Source organism: Anser brachyrhynchus, assembly GCF_964034855.1.
Source record: "Anser brachyrhynchus genome assembly, chromosome: 3".
NCBI lineage: Eukaryota > Metazoa > Chordata > Aves > Anseriformes > Anatidae > Anser > Anser brachyrhynchus.
The window spans coordinates 99,819,939-99,845,951 of NC_137696.1; the positions used below are offsets into that span (position 1 = coordinate 99,819,939).

General features: G+C 41.3%; 2 protein-coding genes across 21 annotated transcripts in view; one reads left to right on the forward strand and one right to left on the reverse strand.

The window, feature by feature from the left end:
- Positions 1-349: 349 nt before the first annotated feature.
- BEND6 (BEN domain containing 6) lies at positions 350-23,903 on the reverse strand. 3 transcript variants are annotated; one of them, XM_080584876.1, is made up of 11 exons: positions 23,769-23,903; positions 21,625-21,797; positions 19,310-19,463; positions 11,239-11,467; positions 10,998-11,143; positions 10,407-10,505; positions 9,893-10,070; positions 8,350-8,567; positions 6,917-7,109; positions 4,985-5,123; positions 350-2,318 (listed from the first exon to the last, which is right to left on the reverse strand). In XM_080584876.1, exons 4-11 carry the CDS (start codon positions 11,432-11,434, stop codon positions 2,051-2,053), a joined length of 1,437 nt encoding a protein of 478 aa, XP_080441002.1. In that variant the 5' UTR covers positions 11,435-11,467; positions 19,310-19,463; positions 21,625-21,797; positions 23,769-23,903; the 3' UTR covers positions 350-2,050. The 3 variants fall into 3 exon arrangements, with proteins under 3 accessions (XP_080441002.1, XP_080441003.1, XP_080441001.1); XM_080584877.1 differs by lacking the exon at positions 19,310-19,463 and adding an exon at positions 21,307-21,498; XM_080584875.1 differs by lacking the exon at positions 19,310-19,463.
- Positions 23,904-24,092: 189 nt separating this feature from the next.
- Positions 24,093-26,013, forward strand: part of DST (dystonin) — a 306,416-nt gene continuing 304,495 nt past the window's right edge. For 15 of the 18 annotated variants that reach the window (XM_080584837.1, XM_080584827.1, XM_080584857.1 and 12 more), the window contains exons 1-2: positions 24,093-24,468; positions 24,714-24,775. In XM_080584837.1, coding sequence (XP_080440963.1) covers positions 24,288-24,468; positions 24,714-24,775 — 243 coding nt within the window. In that variant the 5' untranslated portion in view covers positions 24,093-24,287. The remainder of the gene's footprint in view (positions 24,469-24,713; positions 24,776-26,013) is intronic. The other 3 variants (XM_080584849.1, XM_080584844.1, XM_080584836.1) reach the window with 2 other exon arrangements.

Consider the following 26,013-nt stretch of genomic DNA (forward strand, 5'->3'; position numbering starts at 1 on the left):
CTGTGACACATCACCAATTTTGATTTTACTGCAAAATTTGGGAGAAGCAGCATTAGACTGTTCTGCTCTCTCCCATTCTCTTATTTCTGTAGTTTCTAATCTGTTACTATTAGGTGTTCAATTTTGTGTTCTCCAAGTTTGTCTGCATCATTTTGGAAAAACATTCATACTTCCTTTTCAGTCACACTGCACTAGCTGTAGCATTTCTGTTACCCATGTACTTGTAAAAAGGTATTTATCTTGTTTTGTGTGGTGGGACATCAGCCACATACTCTGAAGGAGAGGTAGGAACCGACTCTTAGCAGCTTGCTCACTCTTTACCCTTTGGTTAAAAACAAAAACTAAGAGATAGTAATATTTCATTTTATTTGATAGAAAGTTGCTTCAAAAATATGATTAACTATATACATCCTTATATGCTGTACATACAGGTACATATACAAAATATACATAATAGCAAACATCCTCCTGTTACATTTTATGGATGATAGTTAATAACATGAGCTAGAACATACATCATATTGTCATACCTGCTTTCATCTTAATCCTATCTACAAGGAATTGATGGACATGAGAGATGAAAAAGGCTAGCAGATCTCTTCAGTCATACCCCATCCCATCCAGAAGTCTTCTCTACAGTGCATTTGATTACTGCATTGTTCTAATAAAGGTAGTTTGCAGCACTTCCCTTCAGCGCTATTCAGCTGCAAAACTTGTCTTCAGATTTTTTTTTCCTGGCATTTACCCTATTTCTAATTCTAGAAATCCTCCTCAAATCAAGTTTTTTTTTTTTTTTTTCCCCTCCATCTTGATTCATTAGTTGCTTGTTTGCCAAGTACGAAATAGATTTAACTGTTAGTACTCTCTGTTCTGGGAGAAATATCCTCGAGCGTGAAAGCTATAATCCGAGTGTTCTCTCCTTCCCATGCTAACAGGACACCGTAAAACTGGAATCAGTCAACAAGGAGGAAAAAAAAGTACCACTCCTCCTCCACAGGCAGTTACTGGGTGCATGACTTCCAGTTGTGCCCCTGGAACAAGTGGTGTCGGAGAGCTCCAGAGAAATTGCCCAGCTGCTGGGGGATTTCTGGTACCAACCCCACGAGGAATGCTCTGCCCATCCACCCACTCTCTAACCAAACCACAGCATACCAAAATCTAGACAGAGGGAGCAGGAGCTGGCACCTCTGTCCCTTACTAGTTGCTTCCAAGAGATAATCCTCCATCCCTTGACTGGAGGGATCTGTCACCCTTAACCTCAGGACCTGATGTTCAGGGAAGAGAGCGACAGCTGCCAAACCAGAGTAGCAGCGAAGGGTCTGGGAGAGAAGCCGTGGCCTCCACAGGCTATCCTGGAGGACTCTTCCCTGAGCTAAGAAGGAATGGGCCTTTTTTCATCGTCTTTCCACCTTCCGGAGGTTAAAAAGGAGCTGCTTCTTTCTCGCAGACATCTTGGGAGGTGCAGTTTCACTGCCCTGAAAACATTTTCTTCTTTTTAAGTTAACAGCATCCTTAAATACCTATTGTACTACTACTTCTCTGTTCACGTGACCCTGTGTGTTCCAACCCTGTGCTGGTCGTAGTTTTCATTCACTAGGGTTTTTTTTCTGCTGTTTTTATATCTCTGTAGCTCTTTTGTATTAGTATGCAATAGCTTTCTCTAACGGGTAAAGCAGTTTGCCATCAGCTGTCAAGGTGAAAGCAAGGGAATTAAGGTTCCTCTTACAAATTCTTTTGGTGTTACTTTAAATAATATAGTGTTTTTCTAACTAAGGGGAACTCTTCTTGTATTCTTTGGATCAAGTTTATATTTTCTGAAATACAGTATAACATGCATATATTTAGTAATATCTTAAAGACAAAGATATTAATATGCCTTCATTTTTTTCTATGCTGTGGGATTTTCACTCATTTGAGAAAAAGCTTCCCAGGCTTCTATTCTTCTTGCAGTACCTCTGTTCACTGTTGCTAGGCCCCATAAATATTATTTCATTTTAATTTTGTACTACTCCTTCGTCTCCATTGAAGAACTGGTACGAAGCACATCCCGTTACTCCTTATCTGAATTCCTGAGGTCCTGCCTGCAACCCTGGTTGGCAGAGGGCGCTGGGGAGCTGCTGGAGGGGTGAGACTCCACCTTGGAAGAAGTGGATTTGGAACACTCCTGCTGACCTGGTGTGCTGGGGGGCGGTGGAGTCAGGCGGCTGGGGCTTTGCTGAATTTGTGCAGTAGCAGCTGGTGAATCGTCATCCTGCTGGTCTTGGGTGCGGGGAGGAACAGCTGAAGGGATGATGCCCTGAGGAGCAGCTGTTGAACCACTGTTGAGACAGTTTACAACTAAGCTTGCAATGTTAACACTCAACGTGCAATGACTACTGACTGCTCTTAGTTTCTGAGCAGCAGAGTTTATTAGTTAGTTAACCAGTTAGCTTCATTTACACGTTCCCTTTTTCCTTGTTTCACCTCAGCCTAATGAATCTGAAACGATGATTTGTCTGTCTCGGATTTTAATCCTAATTCCTTCTCTTGAATCATACCTGTGTTCCGGGGAAAGGTAGAAGAGGTGAAGCTACAACAGAGATCGTAACTGCAGCATCACCAGGTTTCGATAGTTTATAATCGATTTGTTATTACCTTGTAAGTTGTTACTACGGTCCCTGCACAACAGGATTTTTTTCTTGAGGTGAACCAAAGGTGGAACTGTGACATTGTGAAGCACTTTTAAATTTTCCTAATTTTCTTGCAGAGGAAACCTGTGTCATCCGAGTTAAAGGAAACGCCACCATTACCTTAGGGATGATTACTTACAGTGTTTAAATGCTTTTACAGTGAGGAAATTCTGAACACGTATGAAACTAATCTATTATAAATGCATTCTAATAAAAGTCCATTCAAGAGAGACTGTGCAAACAATATTCACATTGGTTTCAGTGGATATTGGGCTGAATTTTACATAAGCACGTATCAATGACAGACAAAGACATTTCTATTTTAAGATACTACGTTTAAGCTGCAAGGTCTTCAGGCAGTATGGAACAGCAACCCAGAACTGTACTTGTGCTAGCTCCAGATCCTCCTGCCAGGCCTACAGGAATACTGTGCCTGTGCAGCATGAGACTCAGGAATTAGCAAAAGTCATGGATTCATCTGATGAGGAGAAAGATCATATATATAATATATTTAACATTCAATATTATCAGAGAAGACCAAGTCTGTCTTTCTATGCTGTTATTTTTACCACCCGTGTCAAGGACAGGCAAAAGTACTACAGTGAATCAATGCACACTGTATGTTACAAATGCAGAGGGCCTTTGTTTTGTAAGGTCTAGAAGAAAAACATTAACACACTAAACTTATTCTAGCCAGGCTGGTGCATTTGTTTATTGTTTCCAGATAAGAAAACCTGTGTGTGTAGATTCTTCCTATAGATACGATCCGAGTATTTCTCAAGTAGTAATTCATAGACCATAGTAGTAATTAAAAAAAAAAAACCACCATAGTGGTAATTCAAGTCCATGGAGTACTTCCAGGTGGCTTAGAGAGGAATTCTAATAGTGAAGCACTGCTACTTATCAAACGATGGTGTTTGTAACAGTCAAATATCTTGTGTTTTGTTATGCAGTGTATTACAGTACAGTATATATTTGAAACACGTTATAACTAAACTAGGAAGAAGTAATATATTACTTTGGCATGGAAAGTCTAAGAAAGAACAAATCTGTTCTCCCTGATGTCTCACTGATTTTCTTCTCTTTTTCTGTTCTTCCCGGCATTCCCAGAAGAACGCTCTACACTCTGTTGTATATATACACACTATACATACACATACACGCACGGAATTATATATACACAATATAACATATACAGGATATTCTTCTCTGTAGAGGCTTAAGATGTGTACCATCATATTTCAGTATGAAGTTGTTAAACGAGTGAATATATGCTTAAGGGGCTGGAGCATCTCTAGTACAAGGAGAGACTGAGAGAGCTGGGATTGCTCAGCCTAGATGGACAGGATCACCCTGAGCTCTCTCTGTATCTGATGGGAGGGTGTAAAGAAGATGGAGCCTCTTCTCAGTGGTGCCCAGTGACAGAACAAGAGGCAACAAGCACAAACTGAATCAGAGGAGGTTCTGTCTGAACAGTTTTTCACTGTGAGGGGTGACTGAGCACTGGCAGAGGTTGCCCAGAGTGGTGGTGGAGCATCCATCCTTGGGTATATATTCAAAGCCCAACTGCAGACAGCTCCTAACAACCTGTCCTAGGCAACTGTGCATTGAGGAGCAGCGGTTTGACTGAAAAAATCCCCAGAGGTCCCTTCGAACTCCAATTATTGTATGTATGTTTCATATACATGGAACCAGTACTATGCTAATAGCTGACCTCCCTGACAGTAAGGATAAATTGAGCAGTTTTAGACTAGTCTTGTTTGCAAGGTGAAGCATGCCCATAATAAGAGAGACGTTATTTAATAATTCCCTACCCCAATAATTTAGACTCTTCTGTTGGTAAAAGAATGCTAATCTAGCTCTCCTACAGTAGTTTTATCAGTACGAACTAAAGAGGTATGACTTTCTTTATCTTTACTTGTGGGTTAATTGAGGCACAACAGCTGACAAGAAAATGGAATTGCCTGGTCTCTGGAGAGACTACGGAAAATAGTAAAAAAAGTAGATAATGTCAAATCTGAAACGGACATACTGATCATAGTAAACCCACTTCTGTCTTCTCCTCCCGTAACTTACTAGCCCTGTGCTTCTTTGCACAGAATGAACAACTTTTTTTTGTGCTGTAATGCCAAGCTGTACTGCTTCATCACGTACTCTTTGTACAAGGCTACAAAAATACTTACTTATTTGGCAATGCATACGTGAACATGCATCTTCATAATTTTAAGAGTGCTTTCAGTTTTTGTTATTACCAGGTAGCATACAGAATTCCACATTGCAGGCTACAACTTCTGTATACATATTTTAAGACTTACCAAAAGCCATGCTTCTGAAAAGCACCTGAGTTAAGATCTTTGCCTAAAATGGGCTTCTTGGTGCAATTGTTCAGTTTTTGTCCCATCATTCGCCTAATTAAAGCATCATCTGTGTTTGGAAACAACTGTTTTGTGATGCCTGCAAAACAAAGAGATGACATATATGAAGCCTCCACATCAGGGAGACCAGAGAGGCATGATCTAAAATGCACTTATCGCATCTTTGAAATTTCCAGCTACTTCTGCTTCATCTCGTTACTCTTCTGTCTTTACTCACTACTTCATTAATTTTGTCAGCCCTTGCTTTTTTCTCTGCCTTCTGTATGTTATGCCTGTTCTTGGCATACTCAAAGAGAACTCCAGGAGAGATTCCTGCAGTAAGTGTGTTTATCTTCTCCTCCGTTGTTCTGTTTTTGATCAGAGAAACCTGTTCATATCCATGTGAGTTCTCATGCTTCTGAATCTTACAGGCTTTGTTCATTAATTTTGCATTTGCAGATAACGTCTCCTTCCCCTAACATTTCCCTTCTGTTTTTCCTCTAGCTGCATGGTTAAATTTTTTGAATGCAATGTTAACAGGATTTAACATCAGGAATGAAATTTCTGCTCTCCTCCATTACCCTCGCTTCCCTTGATTTTTTTCCTTTCATTTAATTTTGAAGTTTTACAGTTTCCATCTTCTTTAACTAATCTCATCAGCTAAGTATTTTTCTACAGTCCTAGAATTCCCAGACATTCCATGTTTTTCTTCTTCTCCCCTATAATGTTGACACTTTCCTGTTTGAATTCAGGAGGGTTCTCATTAGGGGAATTTGTTAGGGGAACCTAACAAATTTCTTTAACTTCTCTATTAAGCTCCCCTTTTTCACCAAACTCTCTTGCAGATTGCCATATTCAATGGTCTGACTATATTCCCTGTTTCTCTCCTCAGTTTTGCTTAGACCCTTCCCCAGAATCCACCTTTAGAAAAGTCACTAGTAGATCTTCTCATCCCAATAAATCTTTTTCATTTTTCTCATACTACATTCTGAAATTGTCTCATCTTAACTCCTCAGTATTTTCACCATCTTACACACTCTTTCTTTTTTTTTATTTTGCCCTTGGGACTTTTTCTCTGGGTAGGTTCTTAAGAAAAAGAGGTTTACACAACTGTAACATCAATGCCCTATTGATAACCCTACTGATAGCTGGTTAACTTCAACAAAACTAGATGAAGGTTCATGAACTAAAACCAAGTTGGGAAGGAAACAGAACTGGGGTAGTCCAAGGGAATTACCATGGGGGAGAGTTTCTGGTACAGGAGTTTGAGCTATGTTGTTAAGGTATTAAGCTACTGGTGTGAATCCAATAAAAGTCAGGCTTCATGTGTTCACAAACCAGTTTTCTTTAAGGCTGCTACTTACATTTGAGACGATTCTCTCCTATTCACCAAACATCATCTGCCTTAAACCTCAGCATAAAACAAATTTTGTTTGCTTCTTTGATCACTGTTCCCGTCTCCTATACTTAGTGTCTCATTTTGCCACAAGCACTATTTAAAATGTCAAAATTTATAACATTTGATAACTCAGAATATAGCAAACATTGTTGTAAATTTGATCCAAGTGTGTCCTCTCTGCCTTCCCTCCTTATGTTATCACCATGCTCCACGTTTGATCACTGCAGATTAGCTCTTCAAAATCTAAAAAGTTACATTACTGTTCCTGAATGGTCACTTAAAACACAAAACTCACACAACAGAAATACTAGAACTTAGTATTTCACTGTCAGGATTTGTAACCGATGGGTTAAAAAGCAAACATGGAGACGAAGAAGGAAATATAAAACAGAACACAAGCTGAGTAGACCAGCTGTTAAGTATCAGTGCCCCTCCCTCAGAGAAAGCCCTCTGTCAAATCAGTGCCATATTGAGTAATGTTAATAAGTTATCACCTATGATTTCCTGAACTTCATTCTGATTCATAGCTGGTTTCGCTGCTTTATCCTTTGAAGAGGAGGATTTTGCACCTGTCAGGCTGTGCGTAGCCATGTACTCATGTGTGTAAAGTGCTTGCATCAAGTCATTTATAAACTTTTGAGGTTTGCTCTTGTTACAAAGTGCAATCTGCCACTTTTCGATCTTGAACTGGAAAACAAAATTGGTCATAGACATAACTTTTGCAGTTCACTAGAAATATTATATAGTATTATCTCTGAAATATTTTTAAAGCGTATTTTCTTTCTTTCACCACAATTTCAGAAGCAATCCCTGCAGCTGTGCACTTGAGATCAATTTTTAAACTTGCATACCATTCATTGTTTGGAACTGTACACACATATTGATTTTTATTTTTTTTTTCAGAAGCCAGCGTGGAGCAGGCTATGGACCCCTATTCACACTAGCAAACACTTCACGAAGCAGTCCTTATTACTCACTAGTAGAGACAGGCCATTTTCAGACATACCTAAATCCTGCTTGCACTCCACGCAGGCTGGATGTGGTCCAGTTCTGTCCTGGAATCTGTATAGCCTCAGGAGCACGGCAATATGCCTAAACTAATATTTCTGCCTCTGAGCAGACATGCCCTAAGAACCGTGACATCTGGTCCTAGGCTTTGAGAGTGATTTCTGCACACCACAGTTCTACATCCAAAGTATTTGAACTCTTCTAATGTGCAATTTTGAGTCACCCCTATCAAGGTAAGGCTTGGTTGCTTAGAAAGACTGGTCTTTATATTTCTTTGGTTAGGTCAGATTTTGTGTATTGCAATGTCTAGTCAAAGCATCATATCTTGATAATTCTTAATAGAATACTTCGGTTTTCTGAGACGCCAATAACTATTCTTTTGATTGGGTCTTTATATTTTTCCTGTACAGCCTCTGGCCTCAGATTTCTCAGTTATGCTCTGTTATAATTATGGAGAACAAGGGGGCATCTTCATTCAGAAACTATGTATATATGTATTTCTGCTTAACTGCTGGCCAGCTTCGGGAACAAGAACAGAAACATATGATTCTCCATTTGCTTATTAACAGTTTAAACAGATTGCTAGCATTTTTCTTAGATTACCTCTGAAACACTACTGTTCCCTTTTGGAATCCAAAACATTAGTCTGGAAGTTACCCCAGGGTCTCAGTATTTAACTCATGAATCCACATATGTGCAAAGCCACTGAAATCAGTTTGAGAGTGTACCAGCATGCTGAATTAAGCCTAGTGTTTCTCTTGGAAAGAGCCTTCTGTACAAAAGGAGCTCATTAGTTATATTATCAGCTGGATCATGATAAAATGACTGTTACCGATGCTTATTTTTGTTATACTGTAACCGTAAAATTTGTACTATATTGAGACTTATTTTTTATGCCTGAAATTATTTTTTAACTGACCTGTTTTTCAGTCTGTTGTTCCTCATCTTCTCCATTCAAAGTTATTGGTGAGCTGGAGTTACTATGCATAGCTGCATATGTATCTGCTAGAGAGCTGTTAGACGCTTTCCAAACAGCATGTGAATGAAGACTAGATGTAGATGTTGTCACTCCCCCTTTGAGCAGTGCTTCAGCCATTCCTACCAGTTCCTCAAAATGGGTGACTGCCTGTGGCAACACTGAAATCAAATGGAAAGTGATGGGTAAAATAGTAATTAAAGCTTTCAGCCCCCACCCATGAAGATCTGGCCTCTGCTGTTAGAATATGATTGACCTGTTCTCTGCAAGGCTGAGAGGAATCATTAGTTTATTTCCATCAGGGCACTAAGCTTGCTATTTTTTTTTCCCCTTTTTGTTTACAATCTCTGCAAGTCCGTAAAGCTACTGAATATAGGCTACAAAATGTTATATCTAATATTTGCTTGCTTGTTTCAAAGGAGTCGTGTAGACATTTTTCCCTCTTTTATTCTATAGAAAATAGATTTTAAATAGCCCTTTCTCTGAATAATATTTATTTTTAAATAGAAACTTTTATTTAGTTAATTAAGAAGAATCAATTCAGCAAAGCAAAAAGGATGCAAGGGATAAAGAATCAGCAAGATACAGAATCGCTGTAATTATTATTAAAAATTATTTTAAGACTGTAAAAGACTAACATAACTGTTTAAGATGCAAAGGAAATGGTATAAATATGTAAGGAAAGTTGTCAGATGTTGATAAAATACTTAATATTCAGAAAAGTGGAGAAAAATGATTCAAGTCAAGGTGAATAACATGCAACAGAGTCAGGTGGGCAATGAAACTGATAAGCACATAGAAGATTGTATGACAAATAAAAAAAGAAGAGAGATATTAGGCAGTCTAAGGATGCTATAATTCAGTGACATGGGAAGCAGAAAGCCCTCTTTAAACCTTATTCACCCACTAACAGTTTGAAACTTCAGAGTCTGTCTTTGCTGTCCTAGAGTAAGGGACAAGAACAAGTAATAGGTGCTTCAGATATGATCACCAAGTGATTAAGGGTTCATTTATAAAAAGACAAAATGGCTCAACTCTGGGAGTTAGGACACAATTTTTTGTACCTAGAATGAACTCAGAGGAATTACCAATGTGATTTGAAATGATATCATTCCAGAATAAAGAAAATCTCAGGAGACCAATAAAAATTCCTTAATAAATGATAGTTGGAGTGGTCAGTGGAGTATTTGAGCTTAGATGATGGCTATACATGGCACACAGAAAGGTTCTCTTGGCAACAACTGACAGGAGTTACATTTTTCCATTTTTAACTCTATAATTGCATGGCCTCCACACAGGGCAGTTTTTTCTAAGTGCTGCTGGAATTGAATGTTGCTATGTATCAAAGACTGTGGTGATAATGGTAGGCCTTGATCATGTCAGGAGCTTGAGCATCCATAATTCCCATCCAAATAGCCTCCTATAAATCAAGCTTTTCATGACCTTCAGGCTTTCCTCTTCATCAAAAAATTTCCCCTGACTTTACCTTGAAGCATTACCAGGGACTGCCTTAGGCGGCAGTTTTCTCTCATGGTGTCTGTCAGCTTCCTCTTGAGACTTTTTATTTTGGCACACAGTTCTACCTTGGATAGTTGAAATAAAGGCTCTTCATCATCACTGCTACTTTCACTGTACAGAAAGTTGCTTCCTGAATATGGTTCTCTCTGAAAGAAACAGAACGTGCTATCTACAGCAACAACAACACAAAAATAAAGCATTAAACCTACCATTAAAATATCTACCTAAAACAGAATATTCCATTTGTACTCAGAATGTATAAACAGACTTGGTGCATTGTAATCATAATTGTTACTGAACATAAATATTACCATTCCTATTAAAATTCAAAATGAAATGTCAAAGCAATACATAACTGTTACGTACTTCTATGTTCTCTATTCACCAATTTTCTAACATGGTTTTAGAACCATTAACTTTACTAAAACATTTCCGTTTGCTTTTGCTTAATAGATTAAAACTGCTGAAGATGAGATGTTTACCTGTTTGTTAATTAAAGATGTTTCAAGTTGACTGAGGATGTTGGCAGGGGCAGATGCCTGAAATGATTTCTTTCTTTTTATATGCTTCATCATCTTCTCCTGTAAACAAGAGTGTAATAAATAGCATCTTTGCATTTGTATAGAGACTTTCATTGTAGTATCTCAAGGCATACTATAAACTTCTATTCACTCTGCATGTAACATTGACAGTTAGTATTTACGGAAAAATAAATCCCAACAAAAAGTTAATAATATGTGCTTTCTTTTCCCATATTTTGTCACTGTAGATCTCAGGACAATGCAAAACCTGGTCCCTACTTTTCTTACGCAGTGGTCAGACGTCCATCCCCTGGGAGAAAATGCAGCACCTGGAGACTTGAATAATACTTTTCTTGTTGAACAGCAAAAAAGAAAATCTATTGGCCTGATTAATCTGACAGGTTATCATGCTGAGGTATCACATGAAGACTGCCTTTATTCCTACCATTACTATCGGCATTTAGTGCATTATACTATGAAGAATCAATATTTACGGTCTATTTCATTACATGACGAGCATACCAATTTCAGGCAACAAAGGCAGAAACTCACCTGTTCTTTATCCAGGTCACTGTCTTCACTTTCTGAGAATATCATTTCTATTCTCTTCCTCTTGCCTTTTCCAACGACTTGTATTTTTGTAATTTCATCTGCTTGTAATATCTTTTGCATCATTTCCACCAACTCTTGGGGGTCATCTGAAGCAAAGTTAAAAAAAGGCCAAAGCACAGAAAATAATGTAGCAATACTTTACAACTAGATTAAAATCTCCTATCACTCAAATAGCACTTACCACTCATGTACACAACTTTTACTAGGTGCTTTTCTGTCTTTCTTTCTCCCACAGGCCAGTTTACTAGCACGTGCTCATTTGGTTTCAGAAGTCTTTCTAGTTCACTGTCATCACTGGGAAGATCCTGAATCCATGAAGTCTCTCCAATTTGGAGCGAGTTGTCATTTACAAAATCAAACAGTGTGAATTTTTTCATTGTTAACTGGTTTTCTTGTCACACAGACACAACCTGCAGGACATCATAGGAAAAACAGCTGTTACTGTGTCATCCCACAGGAATGTTAGAAGAATACTTTAAAAAGCCTCCCCAAAACCACTTATTCCTGAATTTTGATATTTATCTTGTATGAAAATATCTTGGATAAGGAAGTGAAAGCTAGCCAAGCGGCATGTTTTATCTTCCCTGAAAGATGGGAGATGGTCTGCTCAATACATTAACATAAGTAAAATAATTATCTCCCAAAATATGCACACAAGACATCTTTTACTCACGGAACAATTGTTTTCATAATACTACCATGTCTAATCCATCTCCTGCCCATGATCTCTATTACCACATTTGCCCCTACAAGTTTTCAGTGCCAGTGAACCCTTAGCCTCAGACTAAAAGATACAGGTATGATAAAAACTTCACCTAGAATGAGGGAAAGCACTCACTCTATGTGCTATTAAAAGAGATGCGTGACTTCCAGGACTGTATTAATCATCCTGCGGGCACTGAGATCTACAATTGCGGCCCCATAAAAAACAGCCCAGAACAACCCAGGACAACTGACTGGATGAGGGATGACACATTCTAGCAGTGGAAAACTTGATGTACAGAAGAAATGACAGGCTGAGGACTGGAAGTGAGCTGGGCTGCTTCATGGAGAGAAACAGCAACAAAGAAAATCCAGACCCAAATACACAGATAAAGCCTTTGCTTATCTGAAACAATATTGTAAAGCAAAGGACCACTTTAAGACTTTTTAAAGCAATGAAGTTGTACACAGGGAGAAGGAATCAAGTAATACTGTACGTTTTATTTTTCTAATTAAGCTGATATGCTTTACACGGAAGTGTGAAATGTAATATACGTTATTGAACTCTACTGAACATGTAATCAGTTCATATAAGTGCTTCCATTATACTCGGAGAAGATATTTGCTACTTGAAAATTCTTAAAACGGATAAAACCAATAAATAGAAAAACGGATTTTGTCAAGCCTTGGCCTTCTTTCCAACAAACATATGATTTGGCCTGTCAGTTCATAGGGGTGAAATAATTTTATAGAGCAGCAAACTCATGAATTCCCAGATGTGACAGTGGGATTTGTGATTTACTTGGCCTCAATCAGTCAGAAGCAAATCTAGTGTCTCACGCAGAGGCTGTCAAAAAGGTAACTCGGAGCTAGGAGAGGAGAATTACATGGGGCTGTTATGTCAAAGTGAGAAAATCTGGCTGCGGTGCTGGAGGAAGCAATGTCAATTCATCTGCAGAAGCCCAGCTTACCACTATTCACCATGTCTGTGCTAAGCCTCCAAAAAGACGGCTTTTCACAGAGGTGAACTTGTTAATTTGCACAAGACAACTGTGCTCTTGTCAGCATGTTTACTGATACAATGAGGTAAGCAGCATAAGAAATCGCCACTAAAAAGGAGAATATTAAATCTTGCTTTTCTGCAGAATGTGTTGAGTACGATTGTGGTAGGATTGTTAAGTACTGAACTGCTAAAAAAGGAGACTGTTTGCAGGAATTCACATTAATTTTCTTTAAAGAAAAAGTCCATCCCATGTAAATACTGGAGGGGAGACAGCCTGAATATCTATGCTTAGCATGAATCACTGGAGGCCTAATTCTGCCACTTATCCATGCTGGGTGGATCCTCGCCCCACAGAAAGGAATCATTCAAATGAATAAATGCACAGACGCAGCAGGAGCCAAAGGAAGAGAAGTTCCAGCACTGACTTCAATAAGTAAGATCCAAAACAAAATGGCATGTTTGTTCAAACAACAATATTCCAGATTTAAAACAACCCGTATATGCAATCACATTGAACATCAGTATTTTTCCTTCTTTTTCAAACTGCTTATCCAGCATGAAGATGTTGACTTCTAGAATCACAGGGCAGACTCAGCTGATAGACGTTTATCCCTGATCAACCCAGCACAACAATCCCCATCACCCAGCTCTTCAATTTTCAAATGAAATACTTTGAGCTTTCCTGTTTGGCCCTTGACTGTCCTGAGCTACTTCACTGCTATCCTAGAAGCCCACATAATGCTAACAGAGTTGCAGCAAAGTTAGAGCTGCCAATGTGCTAAGATTAACAGCTGATGTTAATCTGTTAACCTGTATTTTTTAACGTTTCCGTGCTGCCCTTCAACAGGCTGTGTCTGTATGGTGTCCCTCATTTTGTACTCAGCCCAACACTCTCTGATGTTTGTGGTCTGTGTATGTGCTGGTTACCAAGTCAGTCAGATAAGCACCAAACACACAAGGGATTCAGAGCATGGAAGAGCAGTGATGATTCCCCAAAGTGACTACTGAGCACACTGGTAGGAAGTCTAACAGTTTTCAGGAGGTATTGGACTTATGTATGTTATACAGCTTAGGGTCAATGGATATGTCAACTTCTGGATGTTCAGAGCCCACAAGAGCAGCATGGGGTGGCTGGTAGACACCGTGAGGCACGTGGCCAGTAAATCCCTCTCAGTCTTTACACCAGACAAGCTATGCAAGGTGGGGGAAAAGAAAGAGGTATGCATGGCCCTCAAGCATCTGGATCCATGAAAAGAGCTCCACAGGATGATGGCAAGACAAACAGGAAGAGCTGACAAATCCAGCCCACTAGTCAAAGCTAGGGAGAAGTTTTACCACGGTCATTGCAGGACTCAGAGCTCAGTGATTTGTCTACATTTTCTATAAAGCCCTTCTGAGCTGTCAAGATTCTTGCCTGTGGTGGGAGGGTGTACTAGTAAACAGCTAAACTGATTTCACTAGAAGTCTTAACAGCTGCCAAGTTAAAATATAAGCTACATACGATGCTGAGAGAAATTAGGAATGGATTTCACAAAGTCATGGGAAGAGGGATGGGACCGATCCATCCCTGTAGCTCCGGAAAGGAGTCAGAAAACTTCCCGGCACCTTTATGAGGCTTCTGCTCAGACCTGTTGTTCTTGCTGCATTTGGAGAGGCTACAGTAGGAAAGCAGATGTGGGGAGCAACAGGCTGGCCAGGCCTTCTCTCCTCTGCTGCGGCCCTGCTGGGCATCAGCTCAACTGCTTACCCTACACATAAAATAACAAAGCTACTATATTGCCGAATAGAAGGAGCAGAGAACAATAGTTGGTTGTTAGTATTTTTCTGTGATGAAGCCATGGCTTCAGCTACCTCAATATACATTAATCAAACTATGTCTTTTCCCAGAATTTATTGTGACAACTCATGGGCCCTAGGGATAATATCTAACCGTCTGCTGGCATCATCTCCAGCCTGTGATTAAAGGGAATGGAAAGGTAGAACAAATGTCTCTAATGAAGGAAAGGAACAGTAAAATACATCACTTACTGGAGAAGTCCAGCAGTGTTTTCTCACCCTGTCCTCTCACTGGAGTCAATGTGAACCTTCCCTGGGTAAGGACTGCAGCAGATGCCTCCCTCTAAAACATGTTCTTTGCCAAAACAGATCAAAGACAAAATATACTGTATCACCACGGAAAAAAAAAATAAAATTCTGTGGAGTGGGATTAATCTTACCGAACTTTTACTACCTTGAAAATGAGAGGTTGTCTAGCCATGCTTGGCTCTCTTCTGTCACTGCAGAAAGAGAGGTGATTCATCTCGCCCTAAGACACATCTCAGAGAGCAGATGACTTACTGTCTGTGGGAGCCCATTCCTCTCCGCTGACCATTCAGTGACCACACTATGTCTCCTTACAGAAGCTGGTTGGGTCCAACCCCTCCTATATTAGCTTTTTCTACTTTTGAAGCTGCAGGGTAGATTCTGGTAGAACTCCTGATATATGGAGCTACGAGGATGAAGAATGAAGTCTGCTGAAGTGTATCTGGTTCTCTCTTTTAAATCCTTCTTACACAGTTCTACAAGTCATCGAGTAAGATTTCTGACACTGAGTGCTTTGTTCAGCGGTTTAACTGGAAGATACATAATCGTTCACAGACAATTGTTCACCCAGCGCACTGCGCTGCTAACCACAGAGATAGAATTACATGACCTTTGAAAGCCACTTATGTTTAAGTTGCCTTAATTCTGCTGTATTCTCCATTTGAAAACGCCAGCTACTTATTTGAGAAGTACTGAAATACCAACTTCTGATTTATCACTGTTCTAAGACGTAAATCTGACTTCACTTTTTCTAAAACCAAGTAATCTGTAGAAGGAAAAAAGGAAAAGGAAGAAGCCATTTAATTTTAGAGCTCTGCAGATGAAACATTAATTGGACTTAATTTTTACAAACATGTTAATATCTCACATTCGGCACAGATGCTACAAATTTGCACACAGGATATTGTTGCTAAGCAACCCAAAAAGCCAGAACAACAACAAAAATACCCACAAGAGTCATTTAAAGACATATCTCACCCTTTGACTGACATAGTCTGTTCCATTCAGTTGGAGAGTTGGCAGATGGCATGCTGAGATCATTATTTCTCTTTCCTTTCAGTAAATGCAGTGTAAAGTATTACAAATTTACACCATGAGATTGTAGGCCTACTCAATGGGTCTGATTCTGCTGTGGCTTAAAATAAAAGCTTTGCCACTAATTTTAGCAAAACAAGGAACTGTACCACAACTATGCAAACACGGTTCCATAATAAAGTTCTGACATTTTATATTGTCTACCCTCTAAATTCACCCTTTAACAATCCCAGTTTTTCTTAGGGAATAAAAAAAAGAACAGCACAACTCTTTACTGGACTAGAAAATCATCTGTCATGCAAAATTATTTATTTTACTTCAGCACGATTAGTAGCAGTATTAAATTTGGTTTGAGTTACTTTGATTACTGCATTTCATGCTGAACTTGCTAGGACATTACACACAATGCTGGTGCAAAACTCTTGGGTTACACTAACGTGTCAGAACTCCTGGTTCTCCCTAACAAATTTATGATGGAAAATATTACCTTATTTAAATACGCTATATGCCCTTTTGGAGGTTCTGGTCTTATTCCCCTGAAACCAATGGAAGATTTCAGTGGAATCAGACAGCGTCAGAAAAATGCAGAAGTGTTTTTATTGCTCAAAATATTTCAACTGTGGTATCTTAGTCATTTCAGGGAAAAGTATGACTTAAAAGCACAAATACAGAGTACAGACCATAGAATCATTAGAATCATAGAACATCCCGAGTTGGAAGGGACCCATAAGGATCATCGAGTCCAACTCCTGGCACCACACAGGTCTACCTTTCTTGTCATCAATATTACTCTGTTCCAAATTGAGCTAGAAATCTTGGGGAGCATCTATAGGAACACTGCTGTAGCTTTCAAGTTTGTAAGTGCACGGAAATGACCCCACTTGTCTTCCACTAACAGGAAGGATAAAACTACATGATTCTTAGTACTAACAGCTCACTTCCTGCCTATAGATCATTACTCTTGTAAAACAAGCCAAGGAATAACCTCAGATACTTTTCTAAGAAGTGGTGGTATTCATAGTTCAGCAACATCTTCTGGCCTTATTTACATAGCTTGTCTAATTGACTTCGAAACCGCATCAGCACTTGCAATCCACACGGTTACATGCAGAATTTGGCCCATATCTCGTCCCAGATGCTAAAATCCACGGGTTTGGCCCACAGAATTCATGAAGCAATTATTATTTTTCACAGTAGTGTCCTTCATGCTGTGAGCTTTAGCAACCTAGAAGTTCTATAAAATAATATCAACACCCAAATATGCCAAAGATCTTCATAGGACTGTGGCTTAAATTACAAGTTCACAGAAATTGATTGGAAATGCTCTAATTTCCACATCAAATCATGTACTTTTCTTGTGTAATACTGAGTGACAGTAAAGGAAGAATAATAAATTCAGTGAACAGATATATTTAATATCTCTAGGAATACCTAACTTTAGTTCTAACTAATAATTTCCTCAGCTAACACTGAAACATGGTGTTGATTTTACTAAATTTCAAGATAGCAACCTGAGATCATTATTGGGCTTTTAGAACAGGATTCAGTTGCTGACGTGTGCAGTTACGGGTGCACTGGGTATCTAAGTTTTCATTGTAATCTGTGGATTTTTAGGGATCATTTTGGCTGCCTAAACATAGGTGTCTAGTGCCAGTGTCCTGTTCTGTTCTGCTTGGCCTTCAGCACCTACTCCAGCTGTGCAAATCTCCCATAGGTCTCTCATCACAACTGCCATCCCTTTGTAGATGCCTCAGCGCAGAGCGCCTCCATCAGTCAGAAGAGTCAAGACCCTAGCGAATACAATCAAAGCCATATGGAGGGCAATTCAGCTCATTTCAGATGCTCTAAGGCCCAAGTCAGTTGCCTAAAAATAAATGTATGGTGCTAAGGGATCACAAATTGTTACACCTGTCCTCTGAATGCCCCTTCCTTCTTATGGGCACATACCTCACATAGGGCCAGGACCCTGTTCCAGGCTCATGAGGATGGTTACTAACTCCAGGTTTCTCAAATGGCATTAAATGTAAAAATTTAGGGAAAAGAATTATGCTCTGGGATTCAATGATTGAGCCAAGTTTAAATAGGAGCTCAGATACCTCACATGCCTATAACTGCTTCTTGAACTGCATCTCCCCATCCATGAAAGATCCACATAAAGACAGCAAGATGCCAAATAACAAGATGCAGGAAGTTGCCTTAATTCTCCATCATGGATTAGTATCTTTATTAGACAGCTGACAGATGGAAAACTAATACCCACTTTCACTTGCTTGTTCACAAACACCATGCGCAACAAAACGTACTCATATACAGACCAACAAAAAATAGTCTATTTATTGAACTGGAGGAGATACCTAAGCTACTGGAATTTGAATAGTCGCGTGAAAGCTCTCTCCATGCAAGTTAATATATCCAAACTCTTAGATGTAGTAATTAGTCTGGGAAGAGAAACAAATCAGCACGGATCTATAGAGTTCAACAGCTGGCCTTTCTCGTGATTTGGCTTGGGTAATTCAACACAATGCATCTTAACAGCTCCCAAATGATGAAGGTTAAAGAGGAGCAATGCATTTACTTATTTTGTCTAAATGCATTTACGGGAAGCCGATGTCATCAGGGGAAGTCTGACCACACGCAGATCTGTGCTGAGGTGCAAAAATTGTGCACTTGCTCTGTGTAACAACCAAGCAGGCAAATACCATTTTCTTAATGTATTCTGAAGAGATGTGTAAAAGGCTGAAAAAAATATCAGAAGTACTTTTCATATGCAATTAATGCAGTTTCAAATTGGATTTGTTCAAAGAAACCCACTGGTAATCCATTGTGAGAGTTTGTAAGAGGAGGCATCTCACTTTTTTGGTGGCATAAGCTATATCTTTTGTCTTTTGATAAACCGTGCTGCACCAAAGCATTACTATCAATGGCATTCTCCCTTCAACTATAAGAGCACAGAAGTGAAAAAACATCTAGAAATTCCAAGCCTGATCTTGGGTCAGTATTTAATAATCCAGTGGAAACTTATCTCTACTTGTACATCTTTATTGGCTGTCATAGGCGAGTGATGATAGATTAGAAGTCATGCCTGATAATACTCAAACTACTTGCTGTTTTACTCCAAAGCTCTTACTCGGTCCCTCTGGTTTTGCTACGTACTGGTAGGAGGGAATGAACTCGATAATCTCCTGTTAAAAAAATAATCCTTATTGCTATTAAAGGTCATGAGCTAGAACAAGAGACATATATGTTGTCCTCTTACTCCAGGGAATATTGCTGCAACCAAGATTAGTTCTGAATGCACTTAGGAGAATTTATGGGGAGGTATTTTCCCTGCGAGGATAAAAACCTCAGACCTTATTATACCTATTTTTTCCCCTCCTGTAAAATTAAACGTCATTTTGGCATTCACAGTATATTATAATATTCAACCTACCTTTAGAAATTAAGGCAATAGCTGAAAGACCAATACTGTATATTGGTCTGAAGAAACCCTTAAGCAACTTCCAATTATATACATAATACTAATGAAGTGCGATTCCCTCTGGGATGCAAGGCCATATTCAGATTGACAACTGCTACATTAGACACTGCCAAAAATGAACAGAGAACAAATTTTAACCAAGGACAAAGGGGCAAACCACTGCTGTAATAAAAAAAAAAAAGAAAAGCCATAAGAGCTTTAGCAGTATATTTCCATCTAGGCTCAAGATCAGCTTGTCTGTCTGCAAAGTCAATTTATGCCCAGAGAATTCCTGCCAGCATTTTTCCAGCAATGCTCTATGCTGTGAGTTCACAACTGCATGGCTCCTACACCACGTGATTTACATTCAGTCCAATAAACAGAGGGAATCAAAATATCCAAGCTGTGTGAGCTAATGAACCTACAAAAGAAGAACAATTACCTCAGCATATATAAAGGAGAAAGGTATTTGGTTTTCCATCGTCACCTGAAACACCTAAAACTGCAAAATTTTCCAGTCATGTCTGGGGTCTAATCTGCAGTGCTTGAATCAAACAGCTTGGTCTTGTGTGGACCATATAACCTTTGCAGTTTAATTTCTCTTTTCAAAGGATTTGAAGCAATAATACGTATTTACCTAACTTTCGAGGATATTGCAAGAACTAATTGATGTGCCATGCAAATATACGAAGCACTGCATGAAGCAAACAATTTAACCTGTTTGGCAGAACAAATATTTGCAATACCCTTGATGAACTTAGAACATATCATTTCATATAACAGATTTTTGAAACCTGATGCTTAAATCAAGCTAGAGATTGTTGATGAAGAATGTATTTTATAAGATTTAATCACCCACCAGAAACTCCCACAACATATTCTCAAACATCATACTAAAACTGACAGACAGCGCACTAAGGACAGTATGTGACCCGAGAACTACAATATTGAGAGGAAATGTCAATTATGTCTTTGAATTAAGTTGCTACCACCCAGACACTAGAGTACTTTCTTTATTTACTTAGGTTGCTTCTAGGTTCCTGCTTGATTAGGAGAAAAACTAAATATTTTGTTAAGAAGTATTACATGATTACAGAATCCTTCTAACCAGTTAAGTAGTCATTTAAGCAGAATATTTTACTTAATTATAATTAAGTAGTAGAAACACAGTCTTTAAAGCACATCTACATACCGGTGAAAGGAAACGACCTTACTCTTTCACTTACTTACTCAGCTAAAATTTTTACTTTTTTGCTACTCTTCCAAAATCGTATCTTATATAAACTCCTATTCTTAGGTCCATACCACCAGATCTAACATGTGACTTTCCTTTGGCTCACTGATACAGGGAGTCTTGTAATTGTAAAATGAGGTCCACACAGCCTGAACCTGCAGGAGCAGAGAGGTGCCTTCTCAGAGTTGTTGAGTGCCCTTGAACTCCACAGCTCACCTTGCAGGAGGTCAGATCTTTGTTGATGTGGGTTCTCCATTCAAAATGCTGTAATATTTTCTTTTTCATTTTTTTTTCTCCTTTCAGCCTAACCCATTGTACTCAGCTATGATTTTTAGTTTCTTTCTAAGAGCTGCTGAACCTCATGTAAATTATTGAGGAATATGTATTAGGCCATAGATTGCATTGCAATTCTGCATAGTGGGCAAGGGTGAGAGAAGAAAATATCCCTGCCTTCTGCCTTAGCAAGACTGCTAAGTCAGAAGAGGCTATCATGAGTGAGAGAATATTTTAGGTCAACACTGACTTGTTTTCCTGCAGGAAGGCTGTTGTTGCTGCATCACATTCCCTGCTCAACTTTTCCGTTATACTGGAGAACTTTGATGTACAGGTTGTTGCTCCCCTGCTTTACACAACTTTGTAAAATACGGTAAGAAGCTGCACTGAGGAGCAACTGCAACCTGAAGAACATCCTCCTGTACTGCCCTGTCCCCTTTCACTACAGATGTTTGTGGGTCACCTCTTTATGAAGCCTCTGCTGCCCAAGCACGTATCACTGCTTCCTCCCTCAGTGCTGCCCAAATAAAAGGTTTCTTCCAAGCTGCCTGCTGCAAACTGCAGCTGTGCTCGTGACTTTGTGGCTGCTCAGCTGCTCCATGAGCCCTATCAAAACAGGCATCCACAGGATGCTACCTCCCATCTTCTCACATCTCTGCAAAAGATTTCAGGGTCAAAGTTTGTAAGACCCCTTCAGACTCTCAACAACTCAGATCTCTTTTCTGACCTGCCTTTCCTCACCACATATTCTTGCCACAGATAGTCTTAAAAACTTGGTTACCTTCTTTCACTTCGTCTTCTCCGAAATAGCTTCCTATTCACCTCCAGGATTCTCCTTCTGAGGTCAAATCTCAGCTGAGAGCCAACGGCTTTCTATTCACCTTTTCTCTTCATTCCTTTTCTCTTCTCTGTTTCTCATTCTTAAGATTTATGAAAAGTTCCCTGAAAAACATTCTATAAAGAAGCTTATATTAAAAAAACACCATACATATAAAACTTACTGTAATTTCTCTTTATTACTATTTGGAATAAGCTAGCTGCATATTGTTTGCTTATTTTTAACATGAAATCACTTAATTTACTTAAACTGTATTCACCATTGAAGTAACATTTTAACCACACTGCCCATACCCACTGCATTTATAAAAAAAAGAGTAGCAATGAGCATAAAGAAAACCATAGCAGCAGTTTCATATGCATGAGACCGTTGACTCAGAAGCCTAGAGCAGTGGCTCTCTGAAAAAATCACACGTCAGCGTTTCTTGTACTAAACTGTATTCTCTTCAGAATCTGAAAAAAATTAAGCTGTTGTCAAGTAATTTATCATAGCCTTTTGGCAAAATGTTATCCTCCGGACACCAGTGCGCCTTAAGACTTAGAAAGGAAAAGCTGTAAACCTTAAACAAGCAGGGTGACTAATTAGAGATCTGTCATTAGTCTAAACGTTGTTCTTGGATAACTGCATAGAAAACGTGAATTCTGCAGAAAATTCCCCGAGTTCTCTGCAGTTTACTATGCAGCCACCTCTATGCTATGTTTCCTGGAATACCCCCTTATGAAATAATATAAATCAGTGCAGAGCGAAAGGTGCTGAAAAGTTTCTTGTCCCTGCAACAGACTGCAGTGAAACACTGCAGCAAGGCTCCGTGTTGCTGGGAAGATCACTCTGCTTCGCTTCATGTTACAGCGAGGTGACACGAAGCGGTTTAATAATCTCCAGGTAATCTGCATTAAAACCATTTTACTGCAGTGTACTGCGGTATTAGGAGATTTCAGTATCGCATCACATGACAAAACACAGCCTCACAGCATTTGTCAGCTCCTGGGCAGTGAAGGAAAGCTTTAAATCAAAAGCTGCCATATAGCAACTTCCCATGCTACCAAGTCAAATGACAGACTGTTTCGTCTCAATATGTCGGTGTATGCTATAAAATGGGACAAGATTCCTGGAGTAAAACATTGCAGACCTAAAAACAAGGCTGTTTTGTTTCTTTCTTAAAGTAGCCACCAGAGCTGGTATCAAGGGAATCTCCCCCCAAAAAAGTCTTCCCCTGACATTAAGGGCAACGAGTCAGTGATATTCCTTCAGCGATAAGTGAAATTTAGCAATACACAGATCATCCATTTCCCATTCTTATTTAAGCTACCACAGATGCGCATCCCTCTCTCCCTCTCCTTCCTGCTTGCGTGTTTTGCAATTTAAATTCGGATATATGCTTCCATACATGTTTTATGGATGTCCTATAAAGTAGAAACATCCCAATGTTATCTCATATGCTTCCATGTATGTTTTATGGCCATCCTATAAAGCAGAAACATCCCAATATTACCCCAATGTATACACAGCGATTTTTATTATTTCTGTCGAGCTTCAGATCCGTTCCTCCCGCCCTCCCATCCAAGAGGCACGAAAGGTGCACGGATTTTGCCACAAATCAATCCTAACTTTTTATTATTATTATTTTTTTACACCGTCGTAGTGCGGAGCATTCCCTGGAGATGCTTTCAGCGTGTAAAGATTTTAATTTTTTTCCTTTTTTTTTTTTTTCAGGGAGCAGCGCGACGGCGGGGACCCCATCTTCTTCTGAAAGCCGGCGGGGACAAGGGGGGACGACTCGGGGGGTCCCCCCGGGGAAGGAGGGGGGTTAGGGGGACACCGAAGGGCTCGCTGCCGAAGCCCCAGCCCCAAGCAGAGGGATATCCAGAGACCCCAGCGCCTCACCGGGGGGCACCTCGCAGCCAGCCCGCGGGGAAACCCGGCACAGGCAGCCCTCAGCACGCCATCACCTGTTCGCGGCGGCTCCTTCCCCCCTCACGGAGGAGGGCCGGGGGCTCCCCTCTCCCCACCGAGGGCCGGGCTGAAGCCGGGGCGAAGCCGAGGTGAAACCAAGCCGGTGTGAAGCCGCCCCCCCACACCCCCGGTACCTCGCCGCGGCCATTTTCCACCTCCCTCTGCAGCGGCTCCAGCGCGTGATGTCAGCGGCCGGCCCCAGCCCCGAGTCCCAGCCGCGCCGGCGGGGCTGCGAAGTGCCCCCTTCCTCCTCCTCCTCCTCCTCCTCCCTCCCTGCAGGCACCCTCCTCCTCCTCCTCTTCCTCCTCCTCCTCCTGCTGCTGCCGGCTGCCATGCGGCGCTGCGCGGCGGGGGCCGTCCGCCCCGCCCCGCCGGTGCCCGCGGGCGCCCATCCCGCCGCGCCCGCTGCGCGGAGCCGCGCAGGGGGAACCCCGCCGCAACGGTCGGCTGCTGAGTCACGGCCCGAATTTCGGGCCCCTCCTCCTCATCCTCCTCCTCCTCCTCCTCCATCTCCTCCTCCTCATCCTCCTCCTCCTCCTCCCGCCCGGCTGCCGGCGGCGATGCCCGCTCCGCTGCCGGGGGGAGACGCTGCCCGGCCCCCCGCGGCTCGCCGCAGCGCCTCGCTCGCACAGGGGCAGCCGCACGCCTGAGCCATGATCGCCGCCGCTTTCCTGGTGCTGCTGAGACCCTACAGCATCCAGTGCGCCCTCTTCTTGCTCCTGCTCCTGCTGGGGACCATCGCTACCATTGTGTTCTTCTGCTGCTGGCACCGCCGGCTGCACAAGGGGAGGCACCCCATCAAATCCGTCTTCTCGGGGCGCTCCAGGAGCCGAGGTGAGGGGCCGGGGAGGGGGGCTGACAGGGGGGCCCCGGCTGCCGGGAGGGGAGAGAGGGGGCCGGGAACACCCCCCGGTGTCTCCACTACAGCGCAACTTTATGCTCAACTTCGTGCCGGGGAATTAAATATGAATAAAACCCCGGGGGGAGCCCGAGCTCGGCGGCGCGGCGGCGGCGGCGTAGCCCGGGGCCAGCCCGAGGTGCAGCCGGGTGCAGCCCCCCTCTTTCTGCTTCCCTTCCAGATGCTGTCATGAGAACCCATCACTTTCGCTCTGAGGTAATTTATTTAGCACGCAATTTCAAGGTCAGAAGTTGTTCTTTTTACCCGAGTACTTACCGTTATCGTCGTGTGTTCTGTGTTATTTTTAAAACCGCGTAGCACGCTTTTCGTTTTGCACGAGCGACACAATGCCCTCATCTTTTGGTTTTTATTTCATGTCTGCGTCTCAAATAAAACCCTCCGCGCCAAACGCGAGCTCTTCACTTGCACCATCCCGGCCGGCCTGCTGATCCGTGCTATTTCCAAAGCAATCGGCCGCTTCCAGAGGAGCTACGCTCGCTCTACGTGCCAGACCTACCTCTGCCCAAAAAGCACCCCCCAGCCCCTTTCCTCACCTCACCGCAAAGAACCCAAAAAGCATCCCCGAGCCCCGTTCCTGACCACACTGGAAGGATGTGCAGAGCTGGTGCCTTGTGCAGCTGCAGAGCTCGCGTTTGCTTTGCCCTCAGCCCTCACCTGCGTGTCTCTGTCAGGAAGGAAAGTTGCACGCCTCACTCGAGCGCCGCTGCGGGAGATCCTGGAGGGATCCAGAGCCCCAGATCGCTTGGCAGACACCTCATTGCACAACTCTGGCCTCAGAGGTCAGGGGAGTCCAAGGTCTTGCATGCCAGAGGTAGAAGAGCAACACAAAACCCAGCCACCTCCTAAGTGGTTCTGAATGAGGACCGTAATTGCTGGGAAAACATGGAAAATAATATTTGTCTTAGCCCCTACTCTGCTTCCATGCTGCTCTGTAGAGCTCCTGCCTAGATATTTCTCCTGCCTGGCTTCCTGCTATTCATTTAAGGCATGTCTTCATGCTGCTGACTGCAATCCTGGAAGCATTTAGAGAGTTTCGCACTAAAATGGTCTTTTGTTTTAAATTATTTGCATTTTTCCTTACCCAGTTGTGGGTGAGAAAATTACCTGATTATGAGTAATGTTTTCAAAAGCGTGCATGTGGTACGGTTTTGTGATGTGGTTTCTGTTGGAAATCAGTTGGAACTCCTAACTGTTTCATGGAGCGTAGTCATTGGAGAGGCCTCATGTCTTTAAACCCTGAGAAGTCTGTTTCTGTAGATTTTATGACTGAACGATTAGTGCTGCAGTAAAGCAAGCTAACAAACATGACCTTCCAGAAGTCAAGAAATTTTTTCATGGTTCAGTACTTCCAATATGAAGTACATGGCTTCCATGTAAGGTTATTTTGTCATTGAGCCTGGACAGAGATTAAGGTTGATGCGTTGCTCTGTTTTGAGGTACGTGTGGTCCTGAATGCTGAC